This window comes from Rattus rattus, chromosome 1, assembly GCF_011064425.1.
Source record: "Rattus rattus isolate New Zealand chromosome 1, Rrattus_CSIRO_v1, whole genome shotgun sequence".
Lineage (NCBI taxonomy): Eukaryota > Metazoa > Chordata > Mammalia > Rodentia > Muridae > Rattus > Rattus rattus.
This window is the reverse complement of record NC_046154.1, coordinates 189,070,013-189,090,511: the sequence shown is the minus strand read 5'-3', so window position 1 is coordinate 189,090,511 and position 20,499 is coordinate 189,070,013. Positions and strand designations below refer to the sequence as shown.

Here is a 20,499-nt window from a genome sequence, read left to right as displayed (position 1 = left end):
TCCCAGGGTTATAGCAGTGATTATAAATGTGTATCCCCACTCCTGCCTTGATGGAGTTTTAAAAGGTGGCCTATTTTAGAACTTAGTCATTTGCATTTATAGCCTCAAAAGGGTTCTATAGATTTTCCAAATTTACCAAATTTGGAAATTTCTCAGTCATCCTTCAGATATTTTTCTGCCCCCAACCCCTCCCAAGAAATCTAGTTAGGCTGTTCCGGCTACTCGTGGGCAGCAAGGTAGCAAGTCCTGTTTGTAGGACTTCCACTGTTGCTTTCTGTGCGAACGGTTTCTAGCACTTCCTGACTACTTTTCCCTGCAGGGTAAGTGTTTCCATAGCTCCCTGCCCTATTTTCCCCCATACTTTGTCAGTTTTAGTGGCTGTTGATAGTTCCCAGCATTGTAGATGGAATGCTCTTAATGGGTTTCCCTCTTCTTTTCATACCTAGACATTTGTTTTCATCACTCCTAGATATTTTTGTAAACATTTTGAACTTAGTTCCATAATTCTTAGACAAACTTTATCTTTTTGGTTTAGATTTAAAAATCTGTTAGGCAAGGCTAGATCGTGCTCAGTTTAGTAGTAAAACCCTCCGTGTAAAGTGCACTAGCCCAAGCCCCAGTAATGCTTTACTTACACCCCTGCCTGTGGGGACTGGGGACCTCGCTACCCCATGCGAGTAGCAGAGGCTGACGTCAGGTGTTTCACTTGATCACCTTTGAGGCAGGGTCCTCCCCAACGTTCTCCAAGCCACCTCCCCAGCCCACCACTCACATCCAGGTGTCACAGACGTAGGTAGTCTCCATCTACACTCTGAGGAGCTGTCCTGACAATGAAGAGTCACCACCGCAGGCTTGACTGGGACAGAAGGGAAAGCGGTGCCGAGTGCTAATGCTGGCCCCAGGCAGCTGAAGTGGTGGTTGTAGCTCGATAACCATGAGTCACGGCATCTCGACAGCTAAATCTGCCTGTCTGTTCATGGGAGCAGAAGCCTGGGAAACTGCTAGTGAACGTGCCTTCAAACAAGATTGTTTTGTTGTATGTATATGCATGAAAATTTAAAAAGTAAAAATGTTTTTTTTAAAAACCATGTCCAACTTGCAAAGTGTAAATGTTCACCTACTGCATAAAGGAACTGTCTTTTTTAACAACTTGATGGTTTGTTGTTTTTTGTTTTAAATCAGGAGACTGCTTTTCACTGGAGGAGGGGACCAGATAACTTTCCACCATCTAAAATAGCAACAGCTCCTCTGAAAGGTTAATTAAGAGACGCTATCCAAATCAAACCAAAATTTTATTCCAAATGTAAAAGAACGTTCTTAAACGTTAGCGGATGGACAGGAGAGTGCAATGCTTCCTGTACAACCCGATTGTGCACATAGCGTGTGTGTGCTACACAGTGCTGAGTGCTGGCCGATGCACAGCCTGAGTGCGGTAAGGCCATCCACATTTTGGTAATGGAGATTCTTTGCCATTCTTACTGGGTTTACACCACTACTGAGCATGAACAAGGGCCCCTGCTCCTTGACCATAGCCGAATCCCTTGGGCCCAAAGTTCTTTGCGTAGCACCCTACAAAGGAAAGGGAGAGTTAGTCAGAGTTCATTAACAAATGCCCATGAATTTAAAAGCACACTGGAGGCTCTGCCAGAGGTCAGTTTAGGATATAAAATGTGCATGGCTCTGAGCATCCCTGTTTGAATCAGGTCCAGGAATTCCCACTGCAGTTTAGTGACGATCCTGCTGAGCTGCGTGAGTTCCAGCTAACTTGTGTGTGTTACCTTCATATGCTCAGATGCTGGGCTTAAAGCAGGAAGTCAAAAGACGTGGACGCAGTGCCGAGCATGGGGCTCAGCCTTGTGAATGCCACAGAAGCATACCGTTCTGCCAGATTCCCAGCCCCGTGTGAGTTACGCACACGTAGGAATGGAAGGGCGTAATCACCATCCTAACATATCTGGGTCTGATTTTCAAAAAGGTATCAGTACATCAATAGAGTCTACTCCTTTTCTGTTTCCAGCGGGCTTTATACTAGGTGCCTCATGAAGCAGGTAGTTCGCTACTAAAGGACAGCAGAGATGAGTTCCTACCTTTACAGTAGATTTCACCTTCCTTCTCAGTCAGAGTTGTAGACTCCAGACTCTTCCCACACTTGGCACATCGGAAACAGTTTTTGTGCCAGGGCTGGAAGAGACAGCTGTATTAGGACTTTTAAGAGGCCTGTCTAAGAGGTATGATTTAGATGCTGCAAGTGGCTTGGGAAAACCATTGCTCAAGCAACCTCATGCTACGGTTGGCTCAGCTGGAAAGCTGGCCCTCCTTTCTGCCCACATCCTAGCTACCCACAAAGGGCTGTTTGCCTGGGAGCAGACTCTGCTCCTCAAAGTTGCCACCTTCCTGGCTTAAAATTTAGCAGCTCGAAAGAATTAAGCGGTAAATTTTGGTATCTAACAATCCTCTGGTGTCCTGGCCCTGATTAAACTACAGAACCTGTACACAGCAGATTGTCGCAGTTTGGCCTTTTAAGAGAAAACAGGTTCCTTTAAATATGATGGTTAAGTAAGGCTCCCACTTCCAGAAATTAATGATTCCAATGGAAATTTTGCTGGAAATGCTTAATCTTAAACCAGAACACATTGCCTAAGTGGGAAATGGAAGTGTGTATGTGTGTGTATGCACGTATGTGTGTCTGTCTGTGTGTGTGTATGCATGTGTCTATACACGTGTGTGTCTATGTGTGTATGCATGTGTATGTATGTGTCTGTGTGTGTCTGCATGCATGCGTGTGTATGCATGTGTATGTGTATGTATGCGTGTGTCTATGCATGTGTGTATGCGTGTGTCTATGCATGTGTGTATGCATGCGTATGTGTATGCGTGTGTGTGTATGTGTATGTGTTTGTATGCATACGTGTGTGTGTCTTACAGTTACCAGTTAGCGACAGCACTCTACCTTTCCAGCTCCAATGATCTTCTCAGCAGCATACACAGAATCCCCACACCTGGAGCACTTCTCAGCACCTCCATATTTCTGGGCAAATTTAGAAGTGTTTGGATTTGTTGTAGGCCTGTGAGGTTGAGCACTAAGGGGAAGGAGAAAACAGATGAGGCAATATTTCTCCAAATATAAGCTAACAGGAACTTGGGAACTTCACTGCCATCCAGGGACAGTGCCAGAATTTTCGGAAAATAAAGGCCCCAAGTACTCATGGCTGGACTAACTTTACCTGGGTCTGGAATCATTAGTACTAGAGAAAGTCAGGCAGAACCCAAAACTTGCATACGTATCTTCCCCTCTGAGTGTGAAGAGTTTATTGTGTCCCTAGCATTGGCCTTACCTACACGGTTACCTCTCCCCCATAGGCATAGCAATATAACCTGATCCTAGCTTTGTGAGTCACAGGACACTGCAGGCTCAGATTAACAATTCTGGCATTAAAATACCTGCAGACACATTGGCAGACTTTCACAGCCGGGGAAGGTAGGCATGTTTCCCTGATTGTTTGCTGTATTTGATCTTTAGCAGGTGAAGTGTGACTCGGCTGTTTCTTCGTGGGGACACTTTTGGGAGTCTGCTTGTTAGTCTGCTCTTTGCTTTATGGCTCCTTGTGTCAGGGTGGTATTTTTATCGCTCTTCATGGCTATGAGGGTGAATCATATTTAACAGGATTGATTCCCCCACTAATAAGCAGTCACACTAGAGCCTGGAGTCAAGAGGTTCGCTGGCTGCACAGCAGCGTTGAAGTACACAGATCCTAGAAGTCATGTCAAAATCTTAATACAGCAGTGCTGGGTTTTTTAGTTAAATAATTTTTCGAAGACTTCGCTGCCCCCTCACCTCTCACCACTCCGTGTTTGAATCATGCAGGCGTTTTCTCCGTGGTTTGTTAGCTAGAACGCTGTCTTGGAGTCACGTGTGTGTGTGTGGCTGATTCAAAGTATGGATTCACAGTGTGTTTCTTCAGTTGTGCCTAACACTGGTATATGTTCAAATCATTTCCAAACCTACTGATACTATTATTTTTAAAGTGATCTTTAAAAACTTGCTAAAAATGACATCTAACACTTGGAAGATTAGAGTCCTAGGGAAAAAAATTCCCGGTATGTCATTAAGAACTTTAAACAGATCATCTCCCCCTGGCTTTTAAACAACTTCATAGGGTGTGTGTCTTCATGATGTTAAATATCTTGCTGATGGGATAGATTAGTGAGTTGTGAGCCTTAATGACAGTGTTCTCCCCCTCAGAGCTACCTCTCAAGGAGCCCCTGTGAAGCTCTTTAATCTGTGTATTAAACCAAGGCAGGCCATGGTGTTGAGTCATAATTCCTTCTCTCTGGGAGAAGGAATCCCTTAGACCTGATCCCAGAGGAAGAACAGAGCAGGGCCCAGCCAGAAGGAACACAGGACTGCCGCTGCACGTAGGCGTGCACATGGAGCTTGCTTATTATTGGAAAAGGTGGAGACGGGGCGGAAAGAGCAGCTTCCTCATCATCGTGATTTTCCACTTCTGGCTACAAACAGAAGGTCTTGTGAATTTAGTTTTCATTTTTGGGAAGATTTAGGGTAATGTGTATTTTGAAAAATGTCAAATTGAACCCTTGGAATCAGGGACACATTTAATGGGCGAACACAAAAGTACAGAACATTTCAACAGTGTTCACTGGGGCTTTATTGGCTGTGTCTGGACCATACAGGGAGAGCCTATTTCACAAACGGAGAGAGGAAAGAAGGGAGGAAATAGGAAGAGGACATTACAAATGAATTCCGAGCATGGGAACAAAGCTTTAGGTAATCTGAAGAAGGGATTAAGGCTCGGGTCCTCTGGTATTGGTACTGAAGACATGCTTCAAATCTGGCCCTCAAATCATCAGAAGCAGGAAATTGCTTTAATTTCGAAGTTGAAGGATCATAATTTCCCGAGGAAACAGTGACTAAGGACTTTCCGTGGACGGCTTAATTGCATGCGAGAAGCATCTCATAGTTCAGACACTATTTTTTAAGATATTTGATCTCCAAAGTGCTGTGGAATGTTACTTTAGCTCACCTTCCTTGAGACTCACGTTTTCGTGATAGCAGTTAAAATGCTATAAACCCAGGGCTAGAAGTCCCTGCAATAATTACTGAGATTTTAAATACAAAACTGTCAATATTTTGACATTGGAGAACGTCACAGTGTTTACATTAGTGTTTAGTAGAGGGTACGCTACATCTTGCTTTCTTAGTTTAAGCAGAATATGCAGGCTCCTGGCGCCTGAGCGACAGTAAGTGCTCTACCAACTTTTACAAGAGTAACAAACATTCTCTCACCTCTCTGGCTTGATGCCCAGCCTCTCGCCACGGTCCATGTTGAGCGTGCCAGCGCCCTGGCCATAACCATAGCCTTTTGGTCCATACTTCTTTCCGTAGCATGATTTGCAGTAGATCTCTTCATCATGAATTGCCACTGTTGTGCTGTCTAAATTTTTCCTGCAAACCACTAAGCCCAGGGGAAGAAGGATTTTAAACATTGTTCCAATGTGTGTGTGTGTGTGTGTGTGTGTGTGTGTGTGTGTGTGTGTATTTAACTTAAAACAGTGGTGCCTCCAAATGACAAAAGCTGTCTCGTTCCAGTTTATCCTAGGTTTCCCAACAGCCCTGTCTGCACAGCCCACTTCACCTGAAGATTCAGTGGTGTGTATGGTAGCAGCTTCATAAGAATGTCAAAATTTCAACGTCAGAGATTCAAACTTTCCCGATTGGTGGGAGGGAAGGGAGTTTTAGAAGTGCCCATTAAAAGAGTGAATCAATAATGCCTCACTTGCAAGCCCTTCCTCTCAGCTTTTAACACTCATCCTTCCTGCCCCGTCACACTAAAAAATTAACTACATCACAGCCTGGTAAGAACCAAAGAGCTGTGAATGCCCGGCAGTTGCCTCTGCTGCTCACCCCTAAGAGCATCCTCTGGATTTAAAAAAGAAAAACCATCTAAATCCAGAATTCTAGCTCTCAGCCCTAGTCTAGAATGAAGAACAGAAAAATCATCCTTCCACCTCCCCACCGGCTTTCCCGGCAGTGATAAGTGGGTCTGAAACTCATCGAGTGGTTTGGGCCAGCATTTGTGTTCCCTGTCTCTTAGAAGGCTGCATTCTTTCTTGATGGATTTCTTACCACAAGACATTTCTACAGACCCTACTTCATAAAACTGCCAAATGTCATCATGCTATATCCAGACATTATTTCACTTTCTAAAACTTCAAACTGGCTTGAGAAAAAAAAAAAAAGACATGGTGAGGGAACTCACTGGTGACAAATCGGGCAGCAGGAAATCAAACCTTAGTAGAGTAGAGAGAAGGGGTTTGCCCCCTTGAAAAGAGGGAGGGGAGGCAGACAAAGAGCTGGCGCTTATATGCCAGGCTTCTACCACCTTAAAGTGTTCTCTAGAAGAACAAATGGTAGCCACCGTGGACTCAACATGAGGTTCAATACTGAAATGCAGTTGCTTAAAAAATAGTAACTGCCTGTCCTTAAGGCCAAACAGTCTTAACATAGCAAATGTACACAACATCTGTTCTTAAAAACCAGGGCTCAGGATATCGCTCACTGATAGAACTGATGTGAGATACCATGGCAGGCTTAAAACCACGACCTGCTGCATAGCCATCCCCCGTCCCTCTGCAGCAAGTTCTCAGGATCTGTGCGTGACCCCGAGTTACCTTGTTAAGGCTTCGGCCGTCGGGGACAAGTGTTAGGAAAGAATAGAGCTGACAGTAAAAACCTGACAGTAAATAAATACTGGTTTTGTTATGGGACAACCATCGGGGGCTTACCCTAGAAGAAACTGAGAACGATTTCTAAAGTATTTGCCTTTCAAGATTTCCAACATTTTGCTCAGTTACATGCCTGCTGAAATCCACATTCTCTTAAACAAAAAACATCAGAGAAAAAAAATCCGCTACCTTGGGAAACAATTCAACCAAATCTGAGGGATAGTAGCCATTATGAAGTTACCCCCCACCCCACCCCCAAAAGCACATGTAATAATTTTACTTTTCTTCTTTTTAAAGATTTATTCATTTATCTGAGTATACTGTAGCTGTCCTCAGACACACCAGAAGAGGGCATTGAATCCCACTACAGATGATTGTGAGCCACCATGTGGCTGCTGGGATTTGAACTCAGGACCTCTGGAAGAACAGTCAATGCTCTTAACCACTGAGCCATCTCTCCAGCCCCCAGTTTTACTTTTCATAACCACGGCTTTCTGTTAGTTTCTACTGTCTGTGAAACACACGCTGTACATGAGCCCAGAGAACATGAATGCTGCCTCCTATGGAAAGAAGACAAGCCACATTTGAAAGTTTCTTCCCTCAAGTTTAATTCTTAGTGTAGGCAACTTTTGGAGACAGGGTCTCAGTATCTTCTCGCTGTCGCCTAACTGGCTTGGAACGCCCTCTGTAGACCAGGCTGGCCTCAGGTTCAGATCCGCCTGCCTCTGCCTCCCAAGTGCTGGGTTTAAAGGCGTGCACCACCATGCACAGGCCCAGCAAATTTAGGTTTGAAATGTAGCTGTTTACAGTACTTTGTGCTGTATAATCTGTAAATAAGGCAGATTTCTGCATGCATGGATCCTTCATTAAAGAAAATCCTATCGTTTGACTCATGACTTTCTCAGGCCACGAGGCTATCCATGGCTTTTGAAATGGCTTATGTGTCTTCTGAAGGGTTTTTTCTCTTCTTGTTTCTCTCATGGGGTGTGTTTATTCTCAGAACACACATATACATGCTGTTTTATGCCCTACTTCCTTCTACACCACACACCTAATAAATGATAATCGCAGTGTGCCCATAGGGACCTAGGTATCCCATACTCTTCTTCCAAATTAAGTGTTGCCATGAGCAACTAACAAGCAATACTGTAGAGCAGAGATTCTCAACCTGTGGGTCTCAACCCCATCAGATTTCCCATGTCAGATATTCACATTACGATCGATAATAGTAGCAAACTTACAGTAATGAAGCAGCAACTTAAATAACTGTATGGCTGGGGGGGGGGTCAACACAACGTGAGGAACTGTGTTAAAGTCCCAGCATTTGGAAGGTTGAGACCCACCAAACCAAGCCAAACGCACAGAGTGCGCCAGAAACTTTTGGTAGGTGCCAGACTGTCCGGTCCGGGGGACACAGAAGTGACAGAAGCAAAGGCCAAATGGCCAGAACTGAGGGGTCAGGCTCAGTATTCAGTGCCTTAAGATCAAAGACATAAAAATCACCTATCGGGCTGGAGAGACGACTCAGCGGTTAAAATGACTCAGCGGTTAAAAAAAAAGAAGAAGAAAAGCTTGTCACTCTAAAACGATTACTCTTAGCTAGTGTTATTTTTCCTTGGGAGGTGAACTGGAGCTGTTCGCAGACGAGTTTTGAAGGGGGAGGGGCGGTACTCACTGCACAGAAAGCAGCAGCGGTGGAAGCTCCGCCCATCACACTGCACCTCTTCAGCGTGGTACACGGTTCTCCCGCAGGCCCCGCACTTATTTCCACCGCCCCAGACAGGCATTCTGCGGAACAAAGGATGCATTAGGAGGCTTGTTTTACGAGTTCCCTACGGGGTGTTTTAGCCCAGGAGACGGTGCAGTTCGAGCTTCTCCGTGAACCACCCAAACCACATCTTTCAGAGGCCTGCGTTCCTCCAAAATAGCTTCATCTCCACTCCCAAATTATAGCTCTCATTAGGAAACTGGCTCAGACAGCCGCTTTTTTTTTTTCTTTTTTCTTTTTTTCTAGAAGACAAAGGAATCCTTGCATCCAGTGGAAGAGACAGGTCACCAAAGTACAATGCAGAATAAGCCCCTAGAATCCACAGGAATTAATACGGGCATGGAGAGGCAGACACTGTCTGTCTGTCCTCTCCCACACCCAGTTCTTAACGAACCTTTTAAAAACTCGGCTTACATTTAGGTATGGTCCTTTGCTACATGTTTAATTCACTGCAAAGACATTTGCTGTACACAAGCAATGAACATACTTATGTGGACCCGATGGTGTTCAGTCCAATTAGAGCTCACATAGCTTTCTGTGGCTACAACAGTAGCAATGGAAGCCCTACGGTCACCACAACAAACATGTCCAGATGGCTGCCAAGTAAGTTGCTGTGCGCTTCACTAACCCCGAAAGCCCTTAGTCCAGCCAACAGTTGGTTTTCCCACTCTGGCAGGTTTGTCAGGTCTACAGAAAAGGCTATCCAGACCCTCCTCGGCAGTGACTGTCCAAGTATGTGGGGACAGCCTCCAAATGTGGTCTGGTGTGATGTGGAATCCCAGACCGTCTGTGATGTAGGGCAACATTTCTGTGAGGGCTACCTGCAGTCTTTGCCTGCTAAGTTTCTGGATGTGGCCCTTGCCTCTTTAGAAAAATGGCTGGTTATAAAAGCTGACATTTCATTTACAAATGCAAACTTAATTAAACACACGGAGGTCCTGGTAGGCAGGGGAAAGCTTCCATCTTTAAAAGAGGGCGATTTCCCACACAACCATTTAAGTGGGTCCAGACCTAATTAGGTTTCCTGACGAGACCTTTATTAAATATTTATACGGTTAATACAAGGTGTTTTGTCCCTCTTCTGGTTACCGCCCCTAGACTTTTATCCAGCATAGTGTGGAGGGAGCATCTCTCTTAGTTCACATAGGTTTGAAATGATCAAGTCAAAATTCAGGCAAGGGATTAGAAACTTGAGTTCGAGTGTCACTAGTGTTCATGACAACTGCCGGAATTTAATTTCTCTATGTGGCAGCACTAGGCGTGGGGGCCTAGTGGTAGCATCTGTCTCCTGGGGGTTCCATGACCAGAGGGGGTGAATTCTCACAGTAGAGACCTGTTCGAAGGCACTTCTCCATCCTCATCGTATAAAGGCACCAATGTACCCTTCCAGTTTACTACCACACGTGGGACAGCAGAACTATTAGCCGAAACAAACTCCCTTATAATGGAACCCAGCTTCAGGTATGCTATAGCAAAAGCAAAGACACCAAAGATTGAATGCTACACCACGATGACAATGAGTGTGGTGGTCATCGTCTGCTTCAGGAAACCCTAATCCTGATACACAATAACATGTCGTCAACAAAGGGGCCAGGAGACAGGCCAGGCAGGCAGACCCAGCATTGTTCGATGTAGGCGTATGGACAGAAGCCTGGTTTTGGCAATATAGCAAGAAAGGATGAACCCCACATCCCCCGAGGCAGGAGGAAGGGGCTTACATGCTGAGCTAGACAAAGACAGGCTCTGGCCAACCAGAGACTATCTGGAGTTTCTCAAGAGCCCGGATATCTGCAATGCCTGCTAAGAAACAATCCGGGCACCAGTGTCTTGTTTCTGCTGTGGGAGTTTGGGCTCGTGCCAGGTCATTTGGTGAGCAAAACAGGTCATATCAGCGGGATCCCTGCACAGAGCTCCACCGAGTACAGCTTGAGAGCACTGATTTCCGGGGCACTGACTCTGCCGGTCTTAGCCTGTTTTGTGCTGCTCTAACAGATTCAGGCTGGATGGTCTGTAAAGGACAGAAGTGCATTTCTTGGAGTTATCAAGATAGTAACATGCAAGACCAAGGCTTGGTGTCTGTCTGAGGAACCCTGGTCCCTGCTTCAAAGAACTGTCTTCAACACAGAGACACAAGGCAGAAGAGCAAGAAAGGAAACCCACTCCCACAAGCCTTTTTAGAGTGGCATCAATCCATTTAGTCCTCATCTTGCTTTGCCCTGCCCTGCCTCCCCGGGGTTGGGTTTCAGCAGTCATTCTGGACCAAACCGACCACTCACACCATGGCAACCCTCAACCAGGTATGAATACAGACCTCAGGAGGCCAGTCCAGCTCAGTGAAAGGTAAACCCAGAGCAGTGCTTTAGAATGGGGTGATTAAAGAGTAGCCCTGGCTACTGTAAACAAAGACCCAAGGCCCCACGGTGCCAGAGCTAGGAAGAGAGACGTGCTGAACCTTGGAGCTCCTGATTTGGTGATACTCAGCTTCTTCCGAACCCCTTCGTTACATGAGCCACTGAATCTGAGCTTCCAACTATGTGAGACCAGAGCCTGCTCCTTGAAATAAACAGTATTAACAATTTTCCACACAAAGACCTGACTGATATCACTAACTAGCACTAAGTCCTGGTATCAATTTGCAAAAAGAAACCACTTCTGCCTAGACAGGCATAAAAGGAATCCAAGGGTCTACAAGTGTTACAAGGCTTACCATGAAGCCGTCCGCTCCCGCTTCCCCTTTTGATGTTGTGTCTGTCCTTTATGCCCTTCTGTGAAAACAGGTGCTTTATTGTTTAAACTCTGATTGAAACTTAAGCCTGACCATAAACCCAAGACACAGAGTCCTAGCTCCAACAGCCTGCACCGGCTTGAGTTTGCAGTACAATTAGTGATTGCTAGCGACTGTGCTGGCCTCTAAGGTTACCTACCTGTGTTCTGCAGTGTTCATGGAGGTAAGTGACATCTGCTGGAGGGTCCCTCATGAGACTAGAGGTCATATAAGACCAGACTTGTAAGTAATCAGTTGGCTATTGAGGCACTACTCTTATTGAGCTGTGCCCCATCATATTAAGCATGGGCAATTTGATATCGTCCTAGTAGCCAGCTTTTTTTTTGACCCTGGTACCTGTCTTTGGAGCAATGTCAATGAGGAAACAGAGCTCCATCAAGACCAAGGTTAGAGCAACTTGTCCTTGAATGACGCTCAGACATATTTAACAGACCATTTATTTAGGTTGCTCTTTCCAGTGGAAAACCGTCTGATTCTCGTTTAAGGGGTTAGTGTGTCCCCCCCTTTCTGTATGTGGTGGCAGTTACCAGACATTCACTTGTAAGTCTGCTCTTACGCAGGTGTGCATCACTGCGGCCCAGGTGCGAGCATGCCTGCTTTCAGGAAACGCCCTGGCCTTCTATAGCATCTTGCTTACTATGTTCTTAGCTTTTCTGCTTCTACTGCATCTCGGTTTTCTCTCACTTGCTTCCAGTCCCTGTTGCCTGGATCTAGACATAGACATTAAGGTCCCATCCATCTTAAGGGCTTTTGTAAGGATTTTTGAAGAACCTCTTCTTTGCTATAGGCAAAGAAAACAAACAAACAACAACACCCCACCCCCCACATCCTTCAGAAAGCCTCAGTCAGACTTATGTTCTGATGGGTAGTTATAGTCAATTGCTATATGTTTTGCATTCCATGATGGGGGTGGGGGGAAGGCAGAGAGACTGACTGGCTTGGGCTTTTTTTTTTTTTTCCAGTGTTGCGCTCGTCTTATAATCCTAGCAGGGTACCACGACAGGGGTGCTGTAAAGATAAGATAAAATCCTGCGTCTGTCCCTAAGAAAACCCAGAGAACAACCTTCAAACAGCATAGCTGCAGAGCCCCAGTGTTTAAAAAAAAAATAAAAGGCTTTGCTGATTAGTCACTCATAATCATCTTTCCTGAACATTAAAACGTACAACAATGGTCCCACTTACGGCACTGGCTGTCTAAAGAAATGAAGTTCAACTTCACACATTTAGCCTGAACCCCTATGGACGAGACCTGAATTTGGCAGGAGAACACACGATAACCTTCCACTTCTGTCACTCTTGGCATTGCCGTGCATATTTTTAAGAAATGCAAGGCTTCGTTTTCCTCCAAGTCTTTGGCTCGGCTCCTCTACAACAGCTGCCCTTAATCAGAACAGACCGATCTGCACGGAGCAATCTGCGCTGCGTGCCTTTCCCCAAGCCCATGCCCTCACTTACAGAATGTTAAGAGCGCAGAGAAATTCCCACTTTCCACACATCTTGCGGCATAGGCCAAACGTGGACTTTTTCTGCTTTTAATCTTGTTCTTGGGTTTTCAATGTAACTTCCAGAACTAGAATTTACCCACTGCACTGGACTGAACTGCTTGGTGTACATGTCAATACATAGGTGGAACCTTTCCTTCCCTTCCTGCTTCTCCTCAGGCTAAAACACCAATCCAAATACAAGAGACCCACCCTTCTGAGACGACATGACTGGAGGCTAAATCTGACTCACCTGGGGTGACGTTAAGACCTGCAAAGTGATCACAAGGGTCAAGCCATCTCTCTCTCTCTCTCTCTCTCTCTCTCTCTCTCTCTCTCTCTCTGTGTGTGTGTGTGTGTGTGTGTGTGTGTGTGCATGCGTGCACACATTAGATCTACTTTTATTTTCTATATTTGAGTGGGTTTTTTTTGGCACATATCTACGTATTGGGTACAATGCCTATAGAGGCCAGAGAGGTCAACAGACTTGTGGAACTGGTATTTCAGCTGGTTTTGAGCTATCATGTGGGTCCTGGAAACTAAATCGCAGCCCTCTGCAAGATTAGCAAGTGCTCTTAACCACTGAGCCATCTCTCCAGCGCCATAGGCCAAGTCATTCTTGTCCTGCTGGTTCTGTTTTTGGCACCTAAAAGGCATGAACTCTGTGTTTAAGTGTACACGCCCCCGTTTAGGAGTTTAAGTCACCTGGTCTCATACTAAGAGTTCGGGTGTCTCTGTGAACACATCCAGATTTAAAATCTAAACGCTTCCAGCTTCGATACTTCCACATCAAAGGCTTCATTGTTACCCGAGAAACTTGTCTACTCTCTCAAAAGGGGGGAATTTGTATACACCAGCCTCATCTGAGCCACACTTGGGGAAGAGTGGCTTGTTAAAGGATGCTCATTAGCGATACTGTCCCTAATACAATGGCTCCTGGAAACTAGGTTGCAGCTCTGCTAGCCTGGGGATTTTCCTTCTGTTGCTCCAGCTACTTATGCAGCCTAATTCTCAGCTAGTAAACACAGTGGTGCCAAGAAAGGAGTCATCCTGTCTTGGTAAACTGTTACCACTTCTATCACCGCCCTTCTAAGAAAGCCGGACCTTCACCCTGGCCCTGAGTAACCATGTAGCGAACACAGTGTAACACAGTTGTAACAAAGTGTTACATAGTGTCTGCCGGAAATGGAGACAGCAGTATCTTCTTTACAGAGCTCCCAGAATCTGCTGGGACAGGCTTGGGATAGCAGACAATCCCATGACAGCGGCTCTCCACGTTTCACAATATTCAGCTGCTGTGTGTGCTATTGAGAACTGAACTCCAGGCCTTACACACGCAAGGCAAGTGTTCAACCATTGTGACAGCCCCGGGCCTAGTTTTTACTTTTAAAAATGTTGAGATGCTAAGCTGTTGCTTCTTTTAGCCATGAACCTGCTCTTAGCTCTGTGAGGCCATGAACTGAGATCCTAACAGCCTCTCAAGTAGCTGGGATTACAGGCCATATGCCACGAAGCCCAGAGGAATCCATAAACTTCATTACAAATATTCCTCTCTCTCTCTTTATCCTCCTAGCCCTCGCCTATGATGACATCTGACTTCACTCCCTCCTTCATCCAGTGTCTAACTTCTAAATTCATTTCTGCTCCTAGGTTCCTCCGGGGGAGAGGTGGATTATAAGCACTGTATAACTGCAGTTTATGAAGAGCTCAATATAAAGATAATTCCACACTGTATCCTAGGGGCTGAAGGCGAACCTCGGTGAGCACATGTCTCACACAGTCGGGTCTGATGATCTGGACTCCAACCAAAGCACCAAACCACATTATAAGCTGAATACCAAACTCTGGCTTGGGAGCCGAAGATAAGGAGTTAGGGGTTAGAGAGATGCTTCAATTAGCCAGAGTTTCTGCACAAGCATGAGGAAGGCCCTGAGTTCACATCTCCAGCGTCCACAGAAGAGGGATGGCATGCATTGTAGTCCCAGAGCTAGGGGTGGTAGGAAACAGGAGCATCCCAGGGGCTCTCTAGCCAACCAGTCCAGCCAAAACCCAAACCAACCAACCAAAGAGCACTGAGCTCCATGCCAGGTGAGACCTTGTCTCAAAAATTATGAAATGGACAGCTTAAAGACATTGTCAGCCATGGGCAAACACACCCTCCCACACGTATACACACACAGACACTCACACACAAACACTCACATACAGACACATACACAGACACTCACAGACACTCACATACAGACTCACATATAGACACACAGACACACAGAGTTATAAGGAAGAGTGTCAGTTTCGTAGGGACTTGATCTTTGGTGGTAAGGATATGTAAACAGGCTGGAGAAGTGACTCCGTGGCTAAAAGCACTTGCTGCTCTTTCAAAGGACCTGGGTTCAGTTCCTAGCGCCCAAACAGCCACTCCTGACCTTCTGTAATTCCACTTACAGGGAGCCTACACCATCTCCTGGACTTCTCAGGAACCAAGCACTCCCGTGGTACATATCATACATATCATATCATTCATCCATACACATGAAGTAACTTCAGACAGGACTGAGGCAGCTCAGTCTGCACAGTGCCTGGCAGCACTAGCTCATGAGGATCTGACTTCAGATCCCCGTACGGACACAAAACTTGGCCATAGCAGCAGTGTGCATACAGTCCGAACACTGAAGAAACAGACAGGCAGATCTCCCTAATTCGTGTGACTAGCCATCAGAGCCGCAGGGTCAGGCCATAGTTTATCCAAAATAAATAAACCTGACAGTGGTGGCCCACCAGCACTTGGGAGGCACAGGCAGGCAGATCTCTGGGTTCAGGTCAGCCTGGTCTATTGATCTCTGAGTTCCAGGACAGACAGCCAGAGCTACAGAGAAACCCTTCCTCGGAAAAACCAAAATGAATAGGTAAACAAGCAAGCAAACAATAAATAAAATAGACAGGGATCAAGGAAGACACCAACACTGACCTGACCTCCACCTGAATATGCCACACCCATACAAGAGTGTTTACATCACACATGCACGCACACACATGCACTCGTACGCAGAGACACACATAAACTACGTAAACAATTGTATCACGGTTTTAGTTTTACTGAGATGTCTTTATCTTGCATATCCACGACAGCACATCCCTTGAGGAAGCCTAACCTCAGTGCCAGTTGTACACGAAAGATCACTGTGACAATGTCTGCTGTGAATGCTGAAATACACACTACCACGAGACTACTGACACTCCCAGTCCGACACAATGAGTGTGGAAGTTAGAACTTGAAGTACTTAGGTCTGAAAGCCAGTTCCCACTCGTGCGAACCTAGCAAAGTCCATAACCTCTAAGCTGCGACCCCCTGAGCTGAGATAGCAAGTGTAAGTACCTGGGAAAGGGCCAGTGACTCCACTAAGGCCACCTCTTCAGGAACACCACTTGGCCTAGATATGGCACCAAGTTCAACCGTGCATGCCTGCTGAGGTCACTGACCTCCAAAGTAGCAATTCAGACTGATGTTCCGAAGCCATCCCTAAAACTCCTCTGATTTGTTCCCCCTAACAAGGACTTTAAAGGTCAAGACCATTCAAGTCACCAAGAGTTCTCCGTCTCTGAGTTCCCATATTCCATGCACAGGAATAAATGATTCCTGCCCATCCAGGTCTCCTCCGTCCAGTGAGGGCAGTCAATGCCTTGAAACTGTGACTTTTCAACAAGAAGTTCCTTCTTGTCCTCTCTGCTCACCAAAGTCTAATTTCACCACGGAAAGAAACCTCCCTTCAACCCAGTGACCTTGGCCTCTTTGTGTTAACTAATATGCATGTCCTCACCACAATGCCTTCCACGGGAGGACAGCAAAATTCTTGACAGAGATGTGGGCGGTACCTGCCCAGTCACATTCTGTAATTAAACGCAGCTATGCTGTAAGTTTGGTAATCTCTGGACCCAACATACCCCAGAGCAATCCTGAATCTGTGATTATGACCAGAGATACCAGACTATTCAAACAATTCAACATCTTCACCCTCTTTACATGGAGTGCGAACCTAGATTAAGATGCCAAGATTCCTGCTTCTTTGGCAAATGATAAAGATTGGTAGCATTTTACCCGCTGGTTCTCTTATTTTAAAAATGAAAATAACACTTATTTATATCATAGAGCTGTTCTGAGATTAAACAATATTTGCAAAACACTCCTACCATAGTGTCTGTTACATAGCAGGTAGCCATAATCACCAGTACTCCTGTAATGTTTGCCATACTCATTTACGTTAAGTCATTTATTCAGTCCTCACAGCTGCAGTAGGCATTACCATGATTCCCATTTTTATGGCTAGAAAAGCTGGTAAATATTAACTATGACAACGAGATGGCCAATCTGACTTAGAACACCAATAGCTCACCGCCAGCCACAGAGACAGTGGCACTACCATCTATGGTTATTGCCAAAGATTTGGAGTACTTGCTACACTGGGTTCAAGTCTCTCCATCTTTTGTGAAGCCACCAGGAAACCTCTCCTACAGTTAACTGTCAAGGCCCTTTACCCTGACGTATCGTAATCTGTCTGAATGTTTATTACTAGTCAAAAGCAATTAGTTCTGTTGACACAAGGAGCTCCCAAAAGCGCAAGGACCCAGCAGTCTCTGCAAATGACTCACAATACGCTATGGTTCCTCCTGGACAGCTTACAACAGTACAGTGTAACAGCCAGAGATTGTGCCTTGCTTCCCTAGACTGAGGAATGAGGAGCAGTCCCCTAGATCATGATTTTCAATGGAAGGAATTCAACTCCTTTAAATCTGGGGACTGATAAACTCAGTCACACGTGCTGTATCTTGTAAATTGAAAAACGTTTTGGACCAGGCACGGATCTGTAATCCCAGCTCGTTGGGAAGACTCTGACGGGACGATCTAAGTAAAGTCCAAGGCCAGCCTCGGAAACTGCAAAACTTTGTCTCGAAATGAAAAGGGCTGATTGTGACTCCATTCCAAGTCCTTGCTTCATGTTTACACGGTCCTGGGTTCAGCCCCCAAGTACTACAAACAACACACGACAAAAAGCGCAGGTTTTTCCCACCTGACAGAACCCAGGAGGTGGCAAGCAAATTGCCAGTGTGGGCAGTGAGGGAGTCCTGAGGAAGCCTCTGAAGGTCTGAAGATGGAGGGAAGGACTGGGAGATGGTGTTCAAGTGGAAGTCATCTCTCTCTGAGGAGACTCCCACCAAGAACTATTTCCCTTCAAGTTTCAGAAAGCACAGAAGGTGGTCTAAAATCACAAGGTATCCACATACATATCCCTAAGGCTGAACCTTGTACTTACACATTACACACACACACACACACACACACACACACACACACACACACACACCCTTTCCCTCCCCCCAGCCCCCAGCAAAGATGCTATTAGACCTATTTCATAAGAGGAAGTACCTGAGACCAGACAGTATTAACTTGTTAGGGGCACCGAACCAACAGGTACTGACTTGGGAGTCACACTTCAATTTCTGCCCTCTCCACACTATGCCTCCTCTCCCTTAGAGGGCTCCCTCTCTCCATTTCATTCATCCACCTCATTTGTGACAGAAAGGAAAGGAAAGGGCTTGGGCTCTCCATAGCTATGTATTGACAGGGTTATGCCTGGACCTAGTATCCTGTCCCCCTACTTGATACGAACATTTATGCTATCTTTTAATAAAGATAACAGTTTCTCCCAAGTCCAAGACTGTGTAACTTCACTAGGATGGTCCTCCAATCAGTGCTGACTTGTGCATGGTCTTGACATATTCTATATCAGCCAAAATTTTCGAAACAAAATTGGGAGGAATCTGTTAGCAATTTATGGTGTTAAAAAAAAAACTGTGTTGGCTAAAATCTGTTAATTGGTAATTAATCTACGGCTCCTAGCAACTGCACCTCATCTGTTCCCTCCTTCTTTATTCAGTTAACAAGTACTGAGGTATGCTCCAAACATATTCAAGATAAAACTAAGCAAACAATGTTCCAGAGACTCATGGGATGTATACGCCTATGGCCACCTGGCTATCCAAAGAATACCTGGATCAAAAAGCCTTGAGAAGTAGTGAAAGAATTATCAGCAATAATTACAAGGGAACGTCAGAGAACAGGGTCCCAAATATCACGTGTGTGCAAATGAAGTGTTGAGACTGTATGAGTCTTTCTTTTGAAATCTACCATTTAACTCGTTCTTGAAGAATCTAGGTACAAGACTCTTGTCCTTTCTTAATTCCTTTTTTTCCCCCTTTTTAATCTAAGTAGAGATTAACACACATTGGGAAAGTCAATAATTTAACTATTTTTGCTGCTCAAGTTAAAAAATTACTACATCCAGTATGCCCCTCCCCCGCCTCTGTACCGAAACGCACTTATAAAGTAAAAATGTATGCAGCCCAAACAAAACAGGTCAAACTTTTGAGTAATCATGTAAACAAATAAAGTTCAAAGTCCTGGCTTCCAAGGGGGCAGAAGTTTCGAGAGCACTTCCCCCTACAACCCCCCATGCCTATACCAGAATTCAGCTCTGAACCCAGACTGTGACTTTTTGACCTGTTGCAGAATTTCAGAACCAAGCAATGTTTCATCCTTATTTGTACCTTAAACATAGAAAGTAGCAGGAAAAGCTGGGAATATTCAACTGGAATTTCACTACGGTTTCTTCTGTATTTAAGAGTCTGTGCCGGGTGGGTAGAGACCACCGAACAAAGGCGATGGCCAGGAGCTCCGTTTCGCCAGGAGAAGAATTGGAGCTCGGCGGGTTACGGAGACGCCCACCACAGAGCACCCACCCAATTCCCGAGAAGGTCCGCAGGGCTGAGCATGCACACCCTTGGGGTAGAGGAGCCCCGAAGCCTCTAACCCCCTCCTACCCGAAGGCGAGAATCAGCCCTGGGAGGGAGCCTGGGGCTACAAAAAGAGGGACTGGTGGCCACGAGAAACTCCCAGCTCGCCTCTCCCCCAGAGAACATGATCGGAAAATAAAGGTCACGGGGGATGATTTACCTGCCCCAAGGACACCAGGTCCCAGGGCAGGGATGGCCTGGGGGCGTCAGCTGGTGTGCTAGTGGACCCCGCAATGGGGCAGAAGTGGGAGGATGGGTGGGAGCACAGTCAGGAGCAGGGATGGAGATGACAGGGACCCCGGGGCGGCAGGCTTCCTAGGACTCACCCGAGTGGGAGGCGGGAGCACGCGGCGGGCGGAGCTAGCGAGGTCTAGACAGAGGAAAGCCGCGGGCGGATCCGGAGACTGGCGGGACCGCGCGCGCCTGGTTTTAAAGACCTGTGTTGGGCGTGGCCTTATTAGCCACGCCTATCGCTTGGCACGCCCCTCGGGTCTCCGAAGGTCTCCGCCCGGCGCGCTGAGCTAGGCTCCCGCTGCGGGTTCTGAGCTCTGGCCCCGAGACAAAAGACCGGAATCCCGCCTCTTCCTGCGGCTTCCCGCGCGTCGGAGTCTCCTACCATCCCCGGCTGCTCCCACTCTCCGGCCCCGGGGCTTCCCGAGCAATCAGGGCCGGCCCGGTGTCGCCCCACGGGGTTCCCGCCACCCTCTACGGCGCAAACGTCATCTATTAGCCTCCAGGGGTGCAGGATTCCCCGATGCAGGATAGTCTCTGGTTAGAATCCCAGCTTCTGGAATCCACAGCTTTCCTGTCGTGAAAGAGCCACATTCCACATCTAGACTAAACAAATGACGTTATGAAAACACCTCATTCCC

General features: G+C 46.2%; 1 protein-coding gene across 1 annotated transcript; it reads right to left on the bottom strand.

Annotated features, from left to right (window-relative positions):
- Positions 1 to 1,273: 1,273 nt before the first annotated feature.
- On the bottom strand, positions 1,274 to 20,083 carry Csrp2 (cysteine and glycine rich protein 2). Its single transcript, XM_032912286.1, has 6 exons — positions 19,954 to 20,083; positions 8,420 to 8,532; positions 5,306 to 5,474; positions 2,951 to 3,080; positions 2,088 to 2,181; positions 1,274 to 1,569 (listed from the first exon to the last, which is right to left on the bottom strand). The coding sequence occupies exons 2-6, from the start codon at positions 8,529 to 8,531 to the stop codon at positions 1,493 to 1,495; spliced, it is 582 nt and encodes a 193-aa protein (XP_032768177.1). The 5' UTR covers position 8,532; positions 19,954 to 20,083; the 3' UTR covers positions 1,274 to 1,492.
- Positions 20,084 to 20,499: the final 416 nt, after the last annotated feature.